The sequence below is a fragment of the Larus michahellis genome, chromosome 8 (assembly GCF_964199755.1).
Source record: "Larus michahellis chromosome 8, bLarMic1.1, whole genome shotgun sequence".
Lineage (NCBI taxonomy): Eukaryota > Metazoa > Chordata > Aves > Charadriiformes > Laridae > Larus > Larus michahellis.
Genome location: NC_133903.1, coordinates 44,006,629 through 44,026,320, shown reverse-complemented (window position 1 = coordinate 44,026,320; position 19,692 = coordinate 44,006,629). Strand labels below are relative to the sequence as shown.

The following is a 19,692-nucleotide window of genomic DNA, read 5'->3' as shown; positions in this document are numbered from 1 at the left end:
TCTAGTCTGATACATATTTTTCCACATGAATCTAACACAATATATTTATCATTCTACACCAAAATTACACATATGTATAGAATATAGGCAGGTTACTACTGCCTTCTTAGTAAACTCTAGTACAGTAGTTATATTCGTAACTATTCAGGAATGTTTGTGTGTATACCACTCCACTAGAAAAATTTTGCCACACACACACATACTCAAAAATCAAGATCTTTTCAGTCATTTATCAAAACTGAAAACTAGACATGTTTAAACCTCAGAAACTAAGCTGTAGGAATCCTCTTAAGTGTCTTATATTACCAGGTGAATAAGGTAAAAAATTAGCATGTATTTCTCTGAAAGTACTGTGCTTAAAAGGCATTCTGTTGCTCCCTGTAAGTTAGCCAGCAATTACTGTAATGAGTTTTTTAAGTACCATTTTCAAGAGCTGACAGAATGGGGAAGCACAGATGAACTATTCCAATTTTGTAACCTTAAATTTAACCCTGTATTTTTTTGGTACCTTACAGTTTATTGTAGATTACAAACAATTAGACAATACAATGAAAAAAGCATTCTTCGGAAGCATGCAGTACACAGAGACAGTACAGAGAAGCTGGGTAATGTCTTTATAAAGATAGAGAGAAATTAATAGAAAGTTCAGCAATACGAAAAGAGGAAAAGTCAGTTTCTCATTTGAGAGAGGACACAATGTTTACTGTAAAGCTACAGCTGCCTTTTTCTCATTGGGTTAAGAAATACCTGCACACTATTTTCTTGTGCTTGGTGAGACAGTCTTGCATTTGGTAGTGGAGAATGAGATCCTAATTTTCTATCCAGGAATACTTCCTTACTACAGGCATAACACCAAACACGGAGTGTAGTAAGGTTGACAGTTAGACAGTGTTTTGTCTCCTAAAACAGAATAAAAAACAAAACTGTGATTCAGAAATGTGGAATAATTAAATACTGCAATATGCAAGCTACAACAGAAATATTAAAATTCTAGATCTTTCAATAATTAAACAAATATGTGTGTTAGAATATTAAAAAAATAGCAATTCTATTACTGAAATTTTAGCACAAACTTATCCAACACTCATTTTTAGTACAAGTCACACAAATTACCAACAAGGTACAATCAGAATCTAAGCCACTGTCATATCTTACATGCCTCTGTGTAATTACAAAAATAAGAGGAAAGCCTGTTGTCAGAAGTGTTACAATTCAGAACAAACACATTTTCCAGGAATGGAAATGACCATAATGGCAGCCAACTCCTCTACCATAAGGGCAGTGTTTATTTCTACTGGTTTGCTGTAGGAAATTCAAGCTATTCAGCAATCAATCAGAAGAGTACGATAAGATTTGTAGTTCAGTTACATTAAGAGGTGCTCATATCAAAACAAGCATTCTAGACTCAATTAGTTCTCTTGTTGACAGCTTCATACTGTGAAGCAATATAAAAATTTGACAGATGGAGAATATTTTTACTGTTCTAATATTCATCTTTTTTTTTTTTAACCTCTTCGCTTACAGTAAGCTTGTGTACATAGTTGCCATCATCCTCCAAATATTTCCACCAATCCTTTCTGTATTTCTTCCTTTTATGTCAGCAGCAGCCAGGTTTATAGACAATGAAGGATTTACTAGAAATTAGGAAAATACCACAACTGCTGCAGGATGCCAAAGTTTCTCCTCCCCTCATTTAATAAGGCCTTGTACAAGAACAATGTTTTTCATACAAAATGTAGGCTACAATTTCATTAAGTAGCCCTCTCCTTACTAAAAAACATCAGAAACAGATTACGTTAATCTCTCAGACAATTTTAAGCATGAGAATATACTTGGTTCTGCAGCTTCAGCTGCATAAATAATTACAAGTCTCCGGAGCAACAGCTTATTCATTTTCTTGAAGTGGACACAACAAGCATGATTATTTGCAGTACAGGGAGCTTTGCTTGTGGAAACTGAAGTAAGCAGAAATAAACATATTCATGTCAACCTTGTTTCTCTCATTTTACTGAGATTTTTGCTGAGAAAAAAATCCACAAGAGGGCTTACTATCCATAAATTAAAATTAAGTAACAAGAAAATCAAGACAAGGATGTCCCTGACAGCAAGCAAACTATCCATTCCCTTTCTTTTACCTGGCCATACATAACATTGCTAAAACAGCACATAAATCAGGAATAAACAACTGTAGAAAGCCAAGAGGTATAAAATTGTAGGGAAGAAATTCAGGAACCATCAGTTCCCCAGTTGCACTACAAGCAGCTCATTTATATATGTACATATTACAAAGACTTTAGAACTGTGATTTAGCTTAAATAGCTGGCAAAAAAAAAATTGTATTTATATAGATTTATATAAACATGCTAACAATTGGTATAAACATGCACTCTTCTCAAGGCCCTGGTTCAAAAAAAAAAAGTTAGGAGTGGTGGTAAAATGCAGTCATAAAATATACTTCTTGTAAAACCCTTGTATATACTATTTGTTCATTTTAATATTCACTAGGGGGGGGTTAGCATTTTTAAGGACCAAAAATTGTTTATATGTATTTTCTGACAGACGAACTGTAAACCAGTGGCAAGAATTTCATTTAATTGGAAAATCAGCAATTCTGAAGCGACATGTTAACAAAACTGCCATCCCTCTGTCTCCAGTATATTTGTTAGGGCAGAACGATGTATCCCATTGGCTTCACTTTGGCAAGTGTGCACAGAACAGACAGTGAATTTAAGACCCAAACAGATGCACTCAAGCTGTCCAACCCTGCCAGAACTCGGCATGCTGGGGAACATATTGCACACACTCCACTGCTCCTACCAAGCTGGATCCAAAAACAGGACATAGCAGGAAAGGATATACTCATCTAAGTCTACAGGTTCTTCATCTGTAGGTGCTGCAACAGGGGGCACAATGCAGAAACAAAGCACCTGTTTCTGGTAATTTATACTTCCTATCTTACACCTGTTCAGCTCTCATCTTCATTAACCCAACTTCTATCCCCTTAACCATCAGGCAGACAAAATCCTAAAGAGTTAGACTGAAGTAGTGAAGTACTACACATAAGCTGAAGTACTTCAGATGTCTTTTGTCCACACATCTTGAAAATCATCAGTAGTTGTTGTTCTTTTTTTAATTTTCACCATGTTCTTTTAAGGAGCACAATAATGTCAGAATTACATACATAATTATGCAGCTGCACAAAGACTGTAAACTCATACTCCGAAATTAACAAGACCTGCTTCTATAGATGAAAAACAATCATAGCTAATCAAACTTCCAAACAGTTACGCTAACACAGGTTCTTAACTTCACTGAGTAAAAAAAGTTCTCTCATTCTACTTCACTGCTTCGAGTAACTGTATTGCTAGCACATACACATACCTGGGAATGGGTGGTACTGTGATCAACGTGGGATTCACCACAGCCAACATATGTACATCTGTTCTGTTGAGCAAGATATAAAGAAGTACACAGAATTAAACAGTGGTGTCAAACAGGTTTACGGAATAGGAACATACTGTCAGTCTCTTTAAAATTCACTCAAATTTCAAACTTGCAGAGTCCTACACAAACAGAGAGACGTGCACAATAAATGTTAAAATAAATACCACCTAAAGCAAATAAGGATGCTGCAAGATTTAACTCAACTCCTCTCACTGGTAGGCAGTGTTAGACATTAAATGTGTTTGGAATATAATATTTTTGGCCATTCTGATATATTTGTTCAGATTAAGGTCAACATGTATTTTTTACAATTCATGATTTGGAAGAGATTGTTACAGAAGATATAACATTATCCCAATGTCTAAAATACTGAATTGCAACAGACTCAAAACATGACACATTTATTAAAAAAATGCCTGTATGCCCCTATCTGCAGTGCCTATTTATCAGAGTATTACTTCAAAATGAATTCGTTTTTTCACCTTTAAATAAGAGTTTCCAGCACTGTATGGTTAAGTACTTACTACATTCTAGTATAACATGCAAAATAATTGTTGATTTTAATTGTGCTAATTGCAAAACATATTTGTCTGAGTGTGGAATCTTGCAGCTGACAATCTTCAAGCAATTTTCATTAATTCTTCATTTGCATGAGTCAAGACAATCACACCAGAGGGTACAGCATGTTATCTGTATAACTCTCTAAGCAAGTTAATTTATACAACCAAATAGCAGCTGAACACAGTCAATTTTCTGTATTAAATAATCACAGATATTAGTTAAGTTACAGATAGTTAACATGCTGGGATCTCACCAAGTTTTTCTACTGACAAAGGTGAAGGCAAGATGTCAATTCATCCAAGAGGAGATATATCACAGCAGATCATTGCAGACGACACCAAGTTGGGCGGGAATGTTGATCTGCATGAGGGTAGGATGGCTCTACAGAGGGATCTGGACAGGCTGGATCAACGCGCCGAGGCCAATTGTATGAGATTCAACAAGGCAAACTGCCGGGTCCTGCACTTGCGTGACAACAACCCCATGCAGCGCTACACACTTGGGGAAGTGTGGCTGGAAAGCTGCCTGGCAGAAAAGGACCTGGGGGTGTTGGCCAACAGCCAGCTGAATATGAGCCAGCAGTGTGCCCAGGTGGCTAAGGCAGCCAGTAGCATCCTGGCTTGTATCAGAAATAGTGCAGCCAGCAGGACTAGGGAAGCAATTGTCCCGCTGTAGTCGGCACTGGTGAGACCGCACCTCAAATACTGTGTTCAGTTTTGGGCCCCTCACTACAAGACAGACATTGAGGTGCTGGAGCAGGTCTAGAGAAGGGCAATGAAGCTGATGAAGGATCTCAGGCACAAGTCTTATGAGGAGCAGCTGAGGGAACTGGGGTGGTTTAAGCCTGGAGAAAAGGAGGCTGAGGGGGGACCTCATTGCTTTCTACAACACCACGAAAGGAGGTTGTAGCAAGGTGGGGGGCAGTCTCTTCTCCCAAATAACAAGTGATAAGAGGAAATGGCCTCAAGTTGCACCAGGGGAGGTTTAGACTGGATATTTGGAAAAATTTCTTCACCAAAAGGGATGTCAAGCATTGTGACAGGCTGCCCAGGGGAGTGGGTGAGTCGCCATCCCTGGAGGTATTTAAAAGATGGGTAGATGTGGTGCTGAGCGACATGGTTTAGTGGTAACTTGGCAGTGCTAGATTAACAGCTGGACTCTATGATCTTAAAGGTCTTTTCCAAACAAAACAATTCTATGACATTAAGTGTCCTACTGCAATTAGAAAACTCTCCTATGGAAACATTGGTATGAAATTAAGTTTTTCAGTAACAGTTTAAGAGCTCTAAGTGAGAAATAAAAAACGTGTTTCAAGCTTCACAGCATTTCCCCACCTGCCAGGCTGATGCACCCCTGAAAACCTCTTCCTACTCCCATGAGGGTTTTTATATTTAATTAAACTTCAAACCACCTAACAAGAAGACATTAAACACTGATTCTTTCCCCCTTCACTTATATCTCTTGCTGGATAGAGGGAGCAAAATAATCTCATCTTTTAACTGTTATCATAATCCACTTATATTATTAGGGAACTAATGAAGTAGATTTTTAAAATACTCATACATACACCTAAAGGCTGGCATCTCAGCCTAGGTATCTTCCTGACACAACTTACACAAATGTTGCCAAGAAATTAAGTCAGGCCTACAAAGTAAAATTTCAATCTCTGGGAACAGCTGTATGAAGAAGTCATGAGACATATTAAAAATCAAATTAGCTACATACTTTTCCGTTGGTATCATAGATCAATCAGAAGCAATGTTTTCAGAACCTTTTTTTTTTCTTTAAAATACACTGAAAAATATGGTTTTTGTAGACAGCAAGAAGAAGGCGGCAAAAGCATATTTAAGCAAGAACTATACACAGGGTAAAGACTGTACAAAATTCATACAAGGTTTGAAGAATGTTTGTACAAGCTTCTACGAATTTCAAAATAAGTTTTTTATTATTAAGCAAAACAAAGAAAAAAGACAGAGTATGGTTTTTTATGCTGTAAAAAGTCTGCATTTATTGCTAGGTGTTACTGCTACAAATGCTAAGAGAGGCTTATAAAAAGTAACTTAATTCAGGAATAGTATTTTTTTTTTCAGATCTACAGATCTGGGGAAAAGATTAAAAAAAAAATAATCTCAAGAACTGAAAGAAATACCATAACTCAAAAAGAAACCTTCATATGCTAGCTTCTTATAAAAAAAATCTCATTTCAAACACAGTATTCTTAAAGTATAAGAAATATGTACCTGATAGAGGGTAAATAACTTTAAAAATAGAAAACTGCACAAGAGGCTTTGCTTTTAAATAATAACTTAAAGAAGCTAAAGAACTTGGTTACAGTTGTTTCTTCAAAAAAAAAAATGCTACCGACTTTATCTACAGATTACTAGAAAAGGACCCTGCTATGGAACAACAGAACAACTTACCTCTAAGCATGCCCAAAGGTTGGGTCCTCTGACTTTACAGTCTTGACAAGTGCCCTATTAAAATTAACACACAAGCAAAGTATTATTTCATTTACTTTCACTAGTAAACCTCAAATTCAAGACAAAATGAGAAAAAAATACTGTGAAGCTCAGTATCAGCCAAATAATTTTAAGACAAAAAAGAATGTGTTGATAACCAACTTAATTTTTTATTTGCTTCATATAATCTTAAGATCAGTATATTTTTCCAGTAAAACCTTGGATCTCTCTGAGATTTCATCTTAACCCAAAAACTGTTCTTCTAAATAAAGCATAAACATATACCACATCACATTATTACAAAAATCCTCAAAATCGGTCTTTCCTATCAATTTAACATAAAAAGAACTGAAAGCGATAGAACTTGTAATAACTGAATATTCCGATTTGCAGAGAGTCAACACTACCTGCAAAAGTTTACAAAAAAAAAAAAAAAAAGATGTAACCCTGGAGAAATGCTATACCCCTCAGCAGCAAATTAACGGTTGCACTTTTCGAATACAGAAATTTAGCACCATGGACAGAAAAGGTTTGGCTTTTCATCACCTCCCAGACACTACAGTGGGTTACAAGATCTTTCTGTGTTCCATTTGCTAATACCAGCTGGACACCGAGAGTTTAGATAGGGACAGTTCCTCAAACTGTGGCTCCTCCATCAAAAAGTGAACTGCTGGTTAAGAAAAACTTAAACATGGATTTCTTTGTTATAGTTTCTACTTGAAGTCAGGTCAGTCGTGATATATTACATTAACATTCCAAATAACTAACTGCTACAATGGCAATGTCTGAAATTGAAGTTCATCTTGGTGTTAGGCTAACTCTTTTAACTAATATTTCCATTAAAACACCACTTGCTTTGGAAGACATTGCTGGGAAAGTGTTAAGTACCAAAAAAAAAAAGTTTTTCAGTTTTATCAAGTCCATAATTCTTCCTGTACTTCATTTAAACCTTACTATTCTGGTACAGAAGATTTTACCCATGCTTAACGCTTAAACACATCTTATAAGTAATAATACATGACAAGATATGTAGCTAAAATAAGTGATCAGAGTTACTGTGATAGGAAGAAAGTAAGCTGCTACAACTCACATGAGATTTCTGTATCAATTCCTCTTTTGTTATCTCTCCAACTGATTCCAAATGCGGGCAATTGCTGCCGGGCGATGACATTTTAGAAGTTGTATTTTCTGAGATCCTGTAGCTGGAATTTTCAAGACCAGGGAATCAATTGTCAACAGAAGTAAGAATAAGTAAAACCCAGTTCCTTACAGTAAGCAGCAATATTAGAGGTCTAATATGCAACATACACATAACTTTAAAAAGAATATGCCTTTCTAAAGTAAGTCAGTATAAATAACTTTATTAACAGTAAGAGAATCCAATAGTCCAAATTAGACACAGCTGACTTCTAAAACAAGATCCTCTGACTTTTAGGGCATAAACTAACAGAAACCTGAGTGGAGCAGAGCTGTTTCATGAATTATTTAACTTCCTTGTCTCTACCATGGCACCCCAAAGACATAAAAAAGACAGTTTTCAAGCCTACCCAGAACTAATGGTGGCTCTGACTGTATATTCTGGAAGGGGATCTTATGCAACACTGCTGAAGTATGTTGAAACTGTAAAGGCTAAAATGCAAGAGCACATGACTTGTCTGCCAAAGGAGACAGAAACTTTATCTTGGTTTTATTTATGTACAAAGACACATTCTAGATTCAGGCATATTATATAACAAAAGCAAACTGAAACTTGTAATTCACATGTAGCACTGAACACTCAGTGAGCTTTTCTCTTGTTTGAGTTCTCTCTGTCCATCCAAGGTCTCTGGTGCAGACACAGAAACTTATCAGAAATACAGAATGTTAAATACAATCACTTTGTCATTATTATTTTGACAGTTGCACAGAAAGCTATGATGTTTCACAGAAAGAAAATTAAAAAACGAACTCAGAAAGGTTCTTTTTATATAAATACTCCAATTGACTCATGCAGATAAGAACCATCTAAGAACTTTGTTCCAGTTTTGTCACCTAAACAATTACTATTGATGGCTCAATCTCTCTAAAACCCAAGAAATCTTAAACTTTCTTTGCCCAATTATTATCAGTCCAATCTAGCATTACTTTATCAAAACTTTGGAGTAAAACTCCATTCTAACTCAGTGATACGCACTGCTTGATTGACAGTGGCAGCCTTTATCATTGTTATCAACATCTCTTTCCACTTTGCATGTTTGCTTTGGCAGCTTTAGGTCTGTTCCTTCCATTATACGGCCAATTGCTCCTTTGAATATTAAGTAACCTAGAGCTTTGACAGCATGGGGGGAAAACAAACCTTGCCTAGTGGGCATCTCTGCACTTCCTAGTAAACTTTCAGTTTGTCATCTTTGACTTGGTCTTTATTTCCATTGCCTTGCAACAACATCCCTTTGAAAAAAAAGAGCCATTTCAATTCTCTTTGATTATCTAAGCTTTTTTTTTATGTGTGTCTGTATGTGTATAAATAATCTATATTATTTCTACAAACATTCCTTTACAAATAATATTATTAAAGTATTATTAGTAGTACATAAATAATATATAATACTTTATATAATTTATTATATATACTCATGTATATACCCGCATATACGTACTTACACATATTTATTTACATATAAACAATTATTTATATATAAATAATATATATATAATAAGTGTCTTGTATAACGTGTATATATACTGAAGTATGTGTATCTTTTAGCCTTTTTGAATGTCACATTAACAGCTTTTCAATAAAATATTTAAGAACTTATCTCACAAGACTGGAAATACAACAGGAAATTAATAATTCAGGATCTTTGTCAAGATGAGGTCTAAATTCTCTTCCTGGACCAATAGTATGACATTTAAAAAGCGCTACTCTCAAACACAAGCTGCAGCTGGAGAAATATTTCCTCAGTTCAGAGTCTGTTTGTAATTTATGTGCAGTATTGCTAAAAGACACTTCAAATATGACAACGCTACTTTTTCAGGCCAAACCTCCTCATTTCAGTCATATTAGCAATTCTGCTTTGAACTGTAAAGTTCCTTTTCAGAACAGAAATGGAAACATGAATGTATGTTTCATCTTGCACATTTTGCAAGGTCTGTTAAAACGTTAAAAATGAACAAGTCAGCTTCAAATAAAGCCCTGACAACCTTAAAAAAAATTCAGTGTGAATTAATGCTGATTTAACACAAATGCTTTAGAAAGACCGATATAATGAGATTAGTAAAGCTTTGGGCTTAATTTTTTTTATAGAAGCAGCTCTCTGAATGCATTATTCCAAGTAATACAAAGCAATGAATGAAGCGGAGACTTCACCTCACACTACCAGATTTGAATTTAATAGCTACTTTTCACACACGGAACTGCACAAATCCAAACCCGCGGTCCTGAACAAAGCCAAATCCAGGAGTTCTGCTTATGCCAGATTCTGTTTCTTGATACAGTCTGCATCTCTCTCCTCATAATAATCATTAGAAAGACCAAAGCATGTCGAAGCTCATGTCCTTATGGATGTGGTCCCTATTCCTGTCGATATGGAGAGCATCCCTTGCAGAAGTCTAGTTAATGTTACAGATGCTTTACATGTTGTTATATGGGAAAAGCTGAATGACCTTTCTTTCATCTTTTGTTGACAAAATTTTTTACACACCTTCTTCCATCCTGTAGCAACCATGATAACGCACTGTACTGATATAACCTTGGTAGCTTAATATACCGGTAACACATTTTGTAAAATTTTATGTTAAAGTCTAAAACTGTAAAATTAATTTCAAAACCATGATTCATCTCTCCAAGTCCTAGCAAGCCCAGGGTAGCCCCTCCCTCGCTCACTGCCCTTCCTCCATTTCACCACTTCCTACTCTATCTGAAAAAATTGCTTATCTTCCTCTACTGGTGTATCTCATTATCACATCTTTTTCACAAGCTTCTACATTGTGTTGACCTCATTCAAATGTCACTTCTCATTTCCAGTAGTTAAAAAAAAAAACCATAATAAAAATCTATGTTTGTAGTTTTCTCTTGCACTCCATTTTATACTCCTGTTCTGAAGTTGGAGTATATCTCCACTTTGTGCCTCCAGTGATAAGTGATAGTACTGGGAAGGTGCCTAAATATCTTACATGAACAGCTCTACTGGGTCAGATAAAAGGTGCAGTATCCTCTTTCCACTACTGACCAAAAGATGACAGCCAGAGAAGAACAAAAATATTACAAGAATGTATAGCTTCCCTGAATCCTTTCCAGCATTTCATCTTCCTGAACCAAAAGTTTATATGTTAGAAAGACAGAGAAAGGCTCTGGAAAGATCTGTATCAGTAATGTCAGCCTTCCTCAGGTTGAAGAACTCTAAAAAATTGTTATCAAGGCATGAATGCTTAGACACCAATCACGTGACCGTGGTAACAAGACTATTTCTGTCACCTTTCACCCTTCAGAAGTATTCCATAGTTTCACAGGAAGCTTAGAAAAAACACAAGCCGAAAACCACGGACCTAAACGTGAGATACAAGAAGCATCTTCATCTCACTATTAGGTTAAGAATGAAGTAAAACTTAACTGGGAACAGAACTCAAGTTTTCACACTAACTGTTCATGATCATATTCATGCAATATGATCTTCTCATCAACGTTTATTGCAATATAAGCTTCTCATCAAATGCTTCCCATATATTTGGGAGAGAATTCTGCAGTCTCTCCCTTCTTCCCCCCAGCTCTCTCCAATGTTTCCACTGGAAGGTTTGTTTCAGTCCACCTGTGTCAATGTATCACACTACATCATTCAACTAATTGACTAATTTAATGTTCAAAGGAACAACTTATTAACAAATTTTTGTTTAGCGCATGCATAGCGAGTCATACTTCAAAGAAAAACCAAAAGCCTGTAAAACTTATCTTGATCTCCAGGCTTTTTTGTTCCTGTTTATTCTTTGCATTCACTAAGAAAAAAACGTTTGCTCATGTGAGCCATTAGAAAAATGTGAACCATAACTTAAAGCATCAAGACCAGAAACCTATTTATTATTCAGCAGAATTCCATGGCATCACAGATTTGTGTGGTGCCTACCATGGAAGAACTATCACACACGCAGAAGAATCCCATCAAACACTAAGAGAATTCAACTGATCTTGAAAATGATCTTAGGCTTATGCATCGAGCCTAATAGGTCCTGAAGAAACATAACAGATCTTAAATTCTCTCAAAAAATTTCTGAATTAAAGTTAATGTTTTCATCTGCCTGGTTATACTAGTTAACACTTCAACAGATGTTTAAATAAACAAATATGTACCTTTATTCCATTGATGTCCCTAAATATGGAGCCATTTTATCAGATCATTTTACAGGGTTCAGTTACGGAATGCTGATAGAAGATTTTAAGAGTAAAAGGATCATTCTGAAAACAGCAATTACCTGAAGCAGTAATTATATCTTCATTGTAGACTTTTATTATTTTGCCAGTACAGCTCTGAACAACAGCACATCAAACTAGTAAACTCTAAGTTCAGGCTTCTTATCTGCACTCACAGTTACTTTACTAGTGTACTGGAACAATTGCATTTAACATTCATTTTAATTTTACAGCAACAAAATAAAAGTGACACAGGGATGCAATTTTGTAACTGAACATTTAATTACTTCAAATACTAAAGACATCTGAAACTTCAGTAATTACTTGTCATACAGATATTCTTTCCACTGCAGAAGAAACCCACCAGCATTCACTCCAAACTCCACACGCCCATTGAAGATACAGCCTTAGGCATATGTATTCAGATTTTTTAAGATGCACATTTTTTTATCAATTCTCTAAAGAACTGTGTTGCTCTTTAAAAACTTCATTGGATTCTTTGACAATTATTACAGAAATTACTTCAGCACAACAACGTACATGAATAATATTGTTACCGACCTTGAGAATAGTCTTCTCATATTAAAAAATAGGGAAGATTAATCTTAATTTCACACACTAAATTCCTTTATATTCTGTTAATCAGCAGGTGATTTTGATTTTCATCTCCCATCCCTCCCTACTTCTACCTTTTTAAATCCATCAACTCCAAACACGAGCATCCTGTTTTCTTGAAAAAATGACACCACCAGTACTAACTTTGGTAGAAAACTTACTTTATCTACTTAGAATAAAACCTGGTATTTTCCCAGTAAATTACAAAAGCATACTCAGTAAGGTGATGAAAGATACCTGGTCCTTCTCTTCAGGCACCAAGAATTATCCATTCAAGCGTAACACAATTTTTTAAGTCACTTCCATTAGATTTTTTTTTTTTCGTTGTCATGATGCGTTGTTTCCAAAGAGAAATGACATTTAAAAAAACGCTTAAGGGTATATCCTCTCACAGGGTTCGCCATTTTTCATTTTTATGTTGCCTTTTAAGGTATACAGCCCGTCCATTCATTCCTTTCTTCCACCGCCCTAAATCCTAACTCTGAAGCCCATTAGATGACCTTTCTGTTTCTAAGAGGATTTTCCCAACTCCGCCTGTGCCCGAGTCTACAGTGATTTTCCACTAGGTGCTACACCAGACTTTTTTTTTCCTCCAGTCTATTTCATCCCTCGTACGCGGTCATCTACGCGTGCAGATACCTCAGGGAACGAACAGTAATTTATAGGTAAATTATTCGTTTTTAGGAATTGCATCGTACCCACAACCCCGTCCCCGTATGGCTTCAACTTTAGCGGATATCTGTGGCCGTCGACACGCTTGTGGCCGGCGTTTGTGGCGGCTCTTCGGCCGCCTCCAGCAGGCGGGGAGGCGGGCGGACCCTCCCCACCCGCCGCCCTGAGCCGGGGCGGGCGGCCCAGGCAACCGTCCCGTCGCCCTGCGCCCCAGCTCGCCCAGCGGGGGCGATAGGCCGTGCACCACCACCAGGCCCCCACCCAGCCCTGCGGGACCGCAGCTCCCCGCCTGACGAGGCGGCTCCTGCCGGCGGCGGCCATCACCGTGCCAACACGCCCGGCGGGCCGGGCCGCCCTGCCCTGGACTTTGAGACCAGTCGGGGACGCCGCCCGCCGCGCTCCTCTCCCCCCCTCACAGACGCCTGACCCGACCCGCTTTTCCCGCCGGCGGCGGGACTTGCCCCCTCTTACCAGAGCAGCCGGGTAGACGCACCGTGCGCGGAGCTAAGCCTAGCCGCAGCTTACACCGATGGCGAACCTCAGCCTCCGGGAGCAGCGGCCCTGCCGGGCGGGCGGGCAGGCAACGCTCCCGCGCCCGGGACACCACAGTGCAGAAGGCCACCGTGGCGGAGAAGGCCGCGGAGAAGGCTCCGCCGGCACCGCCTCACGCAGACGCCCACCGGCTGCGGCGACACCGGTCCGTGGGACGCGCCCCGCACAAAGATGGCGGCGCCGAGCGTCTCCGCCACTCACGTGAGCGCTGCCCCGCACAAAGATGGCGGCGCCAGGCTCTCACCCCATCTTGCCCGGCTGCCCGCTGAGGAAGGCTGCCCTATGTAAAGATGGCCGACGCGGACTCCTAACGGAGTGGGTCACTCTCACGTGGCAGCGGCAGGGGCTGCCTCCCAGCCGACCTCGGCCGCTTCTCACTGGCCCGGAAGCAGATTCCCCCGTCGGTCTCCTAGCAGCCGCCGCTGCGGGGAGGGAGCCGCCCGCGGTACCTGTCCTGGGGCTCGGCAGGTAACAGAGGGCGACAAACAGTAGGGCTGACGCGCAGCAGGACCTGACCTGGGCCCAGGGAGTGGCGAGGATGGGGGCTGAGCGGGGTGTGGAGCCGGCAGCCCGGCTCTGCCCATCACCCGCCTGAGGCGCCGCAAAGGTTCCGACCGTCACGGCGGGGCTGTGTGCGTGGGGAGGGCTGGGCAGTGCTGGGGGGAAGGTGGGTTCTGCCCCCGAGGCGACCGGGGTTCGCTGCCCTGCTCAGGCCGGCCGGGCCCCGCTCGGTGTCCCGCGGCGGAGAGAGGCTCCTGCCCTGAGGCAGCGCCTGTGGCGGGGGGGAAGGAGGTGGTGGTTAAAGCGGAGCGCTTCCGCGGCCTGCGGGCCCGCGTTTTCCTCTCGTCTCTCTCCCTGACACAGCCCTGGATGTCAGGCGTCGGGGGCTTTGCCCTGTGCTTAGCATCAGAGAGTGAGGGGGACGTCCCTTCCAATGAGGGAGATCACCTCAGGCGATAGCATTTATCCCTCCTCTTGTGTCAGCAACAAAATTGGGGCTGTGAATGAGATAAACTTTTTCTGGCTACCCTCAAATCTTTTAACTCTTTTAGCTGGCGAATATGTTCTTCCGACAGTAACGGTCTTAGAAACAGGATTGTTGCCACGTATGGTTTAGAGAATATAATAAGTGATAAAAGCAGAGTGAGTCCTCTGGAGATCCAGGTCTCTGCACAGAGCAGTTGGAAGGAACAGGGCCTAAGCTGAGCCAGCAAATTTGCTGTCTTCTCATTAAGCACAAGTCCTATCTCTGTTCAGAAACATCAATCAAACAAGTCATATACCTGTTATGTAAGGGGCTTGAGCTTGCAGAAGAAAGGTGTCCTGGGCTTCTCTTGCATAATTTAGTATGTGTCCTTCGTTTGACAGAGTATTCCAGAGACCATCTGTGACTGTTTTCAAGATAGTTCCACTTAATGAGGTTATGGGAGAGAAGGAGCCATGTCAGAAGAAGCTGTTACTGAGACACGACTTTCTCTGAAGACAGTAGCTTTACGGGTATTTCATCTTCCCCTTTCTTGGTATTATTCTCTTAACCAGGTAATATACACATTGTCTAAATATTGTCTCTTCTGATACGCATTTAGAAGTTTAATTGCAATGTTGTATTCTCTCTCCTGAGCTTAACATGAATTAAATTTGTACAGAATACCTTGATTTTTAGTTTATTTAGAACACTGAACTAAAATAAGAATTTTTTTTGGTCTTTTTTTGCTAATAAACATGTAGTGCATCATCATACATCGGACTGAAGAGATTGCTTTATCTGCAATGTCTGTATGTCTTCATTTTGCAACAGCACAATAATTCTCATGGAATCAAATATCAAAATCTTCAAGTTGTTTTGGTGTAGAATTTTTTAGGTATTTAAATACAACTGTCACTAACTTCTGAATAACAGTACTGAGTGTCGTCTGAAATACTTTCTAGATTGCTGATACAACTCACCAGATTAATCTGGATGGTAATTCGTTAATGTAAATCAAAAATCCTTGTTCTAGTTTTTGCATCACTTCTTCTGTTTAAGTGGCACACGACTAAAACAAGGTAGTGATTCTTTAAAAGCAGGCTGTTTTTTGAACCAGTTCAGTTCTTTTTGCTGATTTTGTTCATTTGTTTTAGTTACAGAAAGATCATCTTAGAAGAAAATCTAAGGCTTTATTAATCACAATTTTTCCTTTTACAAATGTCCCTGGAGTGCTTTATTTTTATTTTCTTTCATTGATATTATAGGTTAGTTTTCGCTGTAGCAACATGGATAGCAGTCAGTCAAATCTGGGCAAAGAGTACATTATGATCTTAGTTTTCAGGTTGTCAAAAGCTGTAAGTATTGTGAAGCTGATACTCCTTGTCTGCAGGGATTCATAAGATTTGTCCCTAGAGCACCTTCGTGTCAAAGACAGGGAGGAGGAGCTGTAATTGTGTTGCAGAGATTCAGAGAAGGTAGGCGTTGTTTGCCTATAACTACGTATGTGAGATAGAGTGAAATACATCAGAATTACTTGAGAAAATATTAAGGCTTCAGTTGTATCCCTCAGAGAATAAATTTCTTGAAGAGTGAGCCGTATTCTGGTGCCATAATACACAGGAGGAAAAAAAAAAGTCTCTAATTGGCTGTACAAAATATGGTAAAATAGATTTTTTTCCATTCTGTGTATGCTGAATCATTGACAAGGATAACTAAAAGGAAAAAGAAAGTTTATAATTAGGAATGCCAATAATTATTTATTTTTTAAGATAGGTATTAGCAGATCCTAAGAAAGTTCTGCTTTTAAAACCCATGTCATGAATATGACTGTATTTTATTTTTACTCAATTAAATGCTTGTAAGCAAAAGCTATGTCATTTTTCATATTTGTATATAAATGCTTTTCAAAGTTTTATTGCATATAAAACCAGAATGGGATATTCTCAGTCTTACCTGCATCTGATTATTTTCACCGTTTTTCTGTATTTAAAATACTTTAAAATTTTCACGGCAAGATCACTGATTTCTTTTTTCCGTTGCAGTGTATTCGTATCGTTTTTAAATACCGCATGCGAGTCCATTATGTGCAACTGATAGCTTTCTTCTTAGAGGCTTTCATTTCACTGTTAGTTTATTTATGATGATGTTTGTAGGCACAGACAAATTTTAAAAAATCCACTTACAGTTCTTTGAAACTTTAGTTCTAGCATTTAATTCTGTGAGCTTCGAGGCTTTAACCTCAGTTATTTGATTATTAACTCTTTTCTGTGAAATATAATAGTATTTTGTAAGTATGTGTGCTGTGTTTCGGGGATTTCGTTTTCCTCACAGAGTGCGGTGTTAGGTTTTCAGTCTTGGTCAAGATACAGTACCACTAAGGACAGGGTTCTCAAGTCAAAGATGTTTGACTTGTTGATTGCAAACTCAAGGCAGAGCAAAGCCTTTAATGCTTCTTTAGATTACACAAGTCTGATAGTATTAGCCAACTGCACAGCAACCAGGGACTGCCAGAGTGCGGTGGTACACTGTGTGGCCAGCGCTCTCTCATATGAGGAAACATGTTTCAGAAACACTATATTAGACCCATGGACTGCAGATCGGGTTTTCTCCCAGCAGTCTGTTTCTCAAGCAGCATAGATTTCCTTAAGATTTTGTGAATGTGGACTCTAGTTCCCAGTTAAATGGCTTCTTCTTCTTTGTATATCTTGTCACTTTGAATTTTATAAACTTTGTTAATGGTTTTTCGTTGCAGTTGCTTGTATATGTGGTTCTTATTTGCCAGCTTAAATGTCTGTAAACCTGTGACTGATCTGTATCCAAAATAAAATGTAAAAACCAAAAAAAGATTGTTTATTTAGAGAAATATGTTTTAATATGTGTTCTTCCCAAATTGAAAAACCATGCAAATGTTAGCTTTTGCATCCTCTGCTCTTTCACAGTGCAAGAAAATAGTCTAGTTGTGAAGGCTGAGTTTCTTCTCAGTATTCTTTTGCTGTTAGGGAATTAATTGAAGCCCTGTGTTGTCCTGGCATTAAAAAGAAATTACAAAAAAAATCTCTTATTTCCCTCAGACGAGCTATAGCCTAGGTTGAACACACCAAAAGGAGGAAAGGTGGGAGTGAAGGAGTGTATATTTTCCATAAAGTCATATTCTTTTATTTTCAGATAAAGCTTTCTCCTGGGTTAAAGAAGCTTTTCACGGTAACAGCAGTGAGTGCAATATCTCTTATTTTTCTGGCCCATCACTTTAAAAGAAGACGTGGAAAGAAAAACAAGAAAGTGCCACCATGGGAACCAAGTCATCTAGTATTAGAGTGTACCAAAGCAGCTGCATCAGAAAAAGGTACTTGAAGGAAAACCCAGGTTTTTTTTGTTTTCTTGGAGGGGAGGAAAAGGGGTGTGAGGGGATGGGTGTGCGTAACAGTGTGTAGTAGTAAACCAAACTATTTTCCTTTCATGCTGAGCATTGAATTGTTGAAGTAGAAATTGTGCAAATTTCAAAGTTGAAGTTTTAATCATGAATTTGTATTAAAATTTTTTTTATCAATAGGGGGTTTGCCATTCTTGTGGACATATCTCAATACTGAGAAAAGCAGTTTTAATTCTTTATAGAACAGGAAAATAATTGTGCTCAAATGTGTGGTTATTATTATAGACATAGGCTATTCCAATTTGTAGTTTCTCATGTAGAACTATAAATTAAAGAATAATAGTTGTTTGCTTCTAAACTGGATTTTATTGAAAAAAGTAAATTTAATTCTTGATAGATCTTACTAGCGAAAGATACAGTGTTTTGAGTTTTCAGCGGATTTAAAATCAGTGTATCTTTTAGGTTCTAGTTGTTCCAGTAGTCGGCAAAACTTGACTCTTTCTCTGAGCTCTGCCAAGGAAAAAGGATCTCAGTCTTGTATCTATGCAAATGGAGGACTTTTCAGTAAATACTCTGGTTCAGTTCAAAGCCTGGCCTCGGTGAGTGAAAGTGTTTTAAGGCTCTTGAATGTCCGTTAACTTGCACTGAATGTGCACCTAATGGTTTCACTGAGCTGAAACAGCTTTCCTGAACAAGCTACGCAGAAGGCTAGAGATGCTGAGAAGGCCATTGTGCTTACTACATAGTAAAAGCAGTTTCTAGGCAGATAGCATGGATGTAACGTACTTTGCCAGGAATGTAGTTTTAAGGATACTCTATATAACAGCGCTTCAAAATTTGTTTATTTTTTTAAGGTTCAGAGTGCCACCTCTTGTCACAGTTGTGCTTGTGCCAATTCTAATTCCTGGGATAAAGCAGATGAAGATGATATTAAGCTTGTCAATATTCCAGTGACCACACCCGAAAATTTATATTTGATGGGTAAGTTATAATAAGAATATTCAGCATCTACCGACAATGAATGTAAATAACTTCTTGTTTTCATGGCAAAGTGACACACAATATTATTGTGGTGTTCTTTCACAGTGTCCTGTTGGCACGTGTCTAAGAACGTTTCCATAAAATAATGAAATCTTAGTTGATCTAGAGTTAGTTTTTCAAAATACGTATTTTTTTTAATCCTATATTTGTAGTAGTAATCCATAAAAATATTTTAAAAAGTAAATAGGAAAACATACATTGAACATTGTGATCATAACGTGAGCTTTTTTATCTTATTAAAAAGACATATATATATATATATATATTTCTTTTTTAGACTGGGAATTGCTGTAGCATCTCTGCTATAATCATGCTTATTAGCTACATATTTTCCGGTGACTCTAATATGTGAATGCGTATGGAAGCTGTGTGCATCAGGTATTCCTGATCTCTCCTAGGTATGGAGCTTTTTGAAGAAGCGCTGCGCCGATGGGAGCAGGCATTAACCTTCCGTAACAGGCAAGTTGAAGATGAAGCAAGTTGTGGTTCCATTAAGCTGGGAGCAGGAGACGCAATTGCAGAAGAAAGTGTAGAAGTGAGTATATTCAATCTATAATCTACTGTGTGGAGGAGGGTGAAGGGAGGGAATTAGTGTTATTTATTTTTTGGCAATTGCTGTTACATCAGTGTT

The 19,692-nt window shown here is 38.4% G+C and overlaps 2 protein-coding genes across 9 annotated transcripts in view; one reads left to right on the top strand and one right to left on the bottom strand.

Moving 5' to 3' along the window:
• The window catches only part of USP33 (ubiquitin specific peptidase 33), a 42,301-nt gene extending 28,411 nt beyond the window's left edge, over positions 1 to 13,890 (bottom strand). For all 5 annotated transcript variants that reach the window (XR_012588842.1, XR_012588841.1, XM_074598765.1 and 2 more), the window contains exons 1-5: positions 13,603 to 13,890; positions 7,555 to 7,666; positions 6,426 to 6,479; positions 3,382 to 3,444; positions 748 to 900 (exon numbers count right to left, since the gene is read on the bottom strand). Coding sequence is in view for 3 of the 5 variants with exons in the window: in XM_074598765.1 (XP_074454866.1) it covers positions 748 to 900; positions 3,382 to 3,444; positions 6,426 to 6,479; positions 7,555 to 7,635 (351 nt within the window). In the remaining 2 variants the exon portion in view is untranslated. The remainder of the gene's footprint in view (positions 1 to 747; positions 901 to 3,381; positions 3,445 to 6,425; positions 6,480 to 7,554; positions 7,667 to 13,602) is intronic.
• Positions 13,891 to 13,950: 60 nt separating this feature from the next.
• Positions 13,951 to 19,692, top strand: part of MIGA1 (mitoguardin 1) — a 39,934-nt gene continuing 34,192 nt past the window's right edge. For 2 of the 4 annotated variants that reach the window (XM_074598770.1, XM_074598769.1), the window contains exons 1-6: positions 14,013 to 14,151; positions 15,052 to 15,222; positions 17,816 to 17,993; positions 18,483 to 18,619; positions 18,875 to 19,001; positions 19,460 to 19,596. In XM_074598770.1, coding sequence (XP_074454871.1) covers positions 15,124 to 15,222; positions 17,816 to 17,993; positions 18,483 to 18,619; positions 18,875 to 19,001; positions 19,460 to 19,596 — 678 coding nt within the window. In that variant the 5' untranslated portion in view covers positions 14,013 to 14,151; positions 15,052 to 15,123. Of the gene's footprint in view, positions 14,152 to 15,051; positions 15,223 to 17,815; positions 17,994 to 18,482; positions 18,620 to 18,874; positions 19,002 to 19,459; positions 19,597 to 19,692 lie in introns of all 4 variants that reach the window. The other 2 variants (XM_074598767.1, XM_074598768.1) reach the window with 2 other exon arrangements.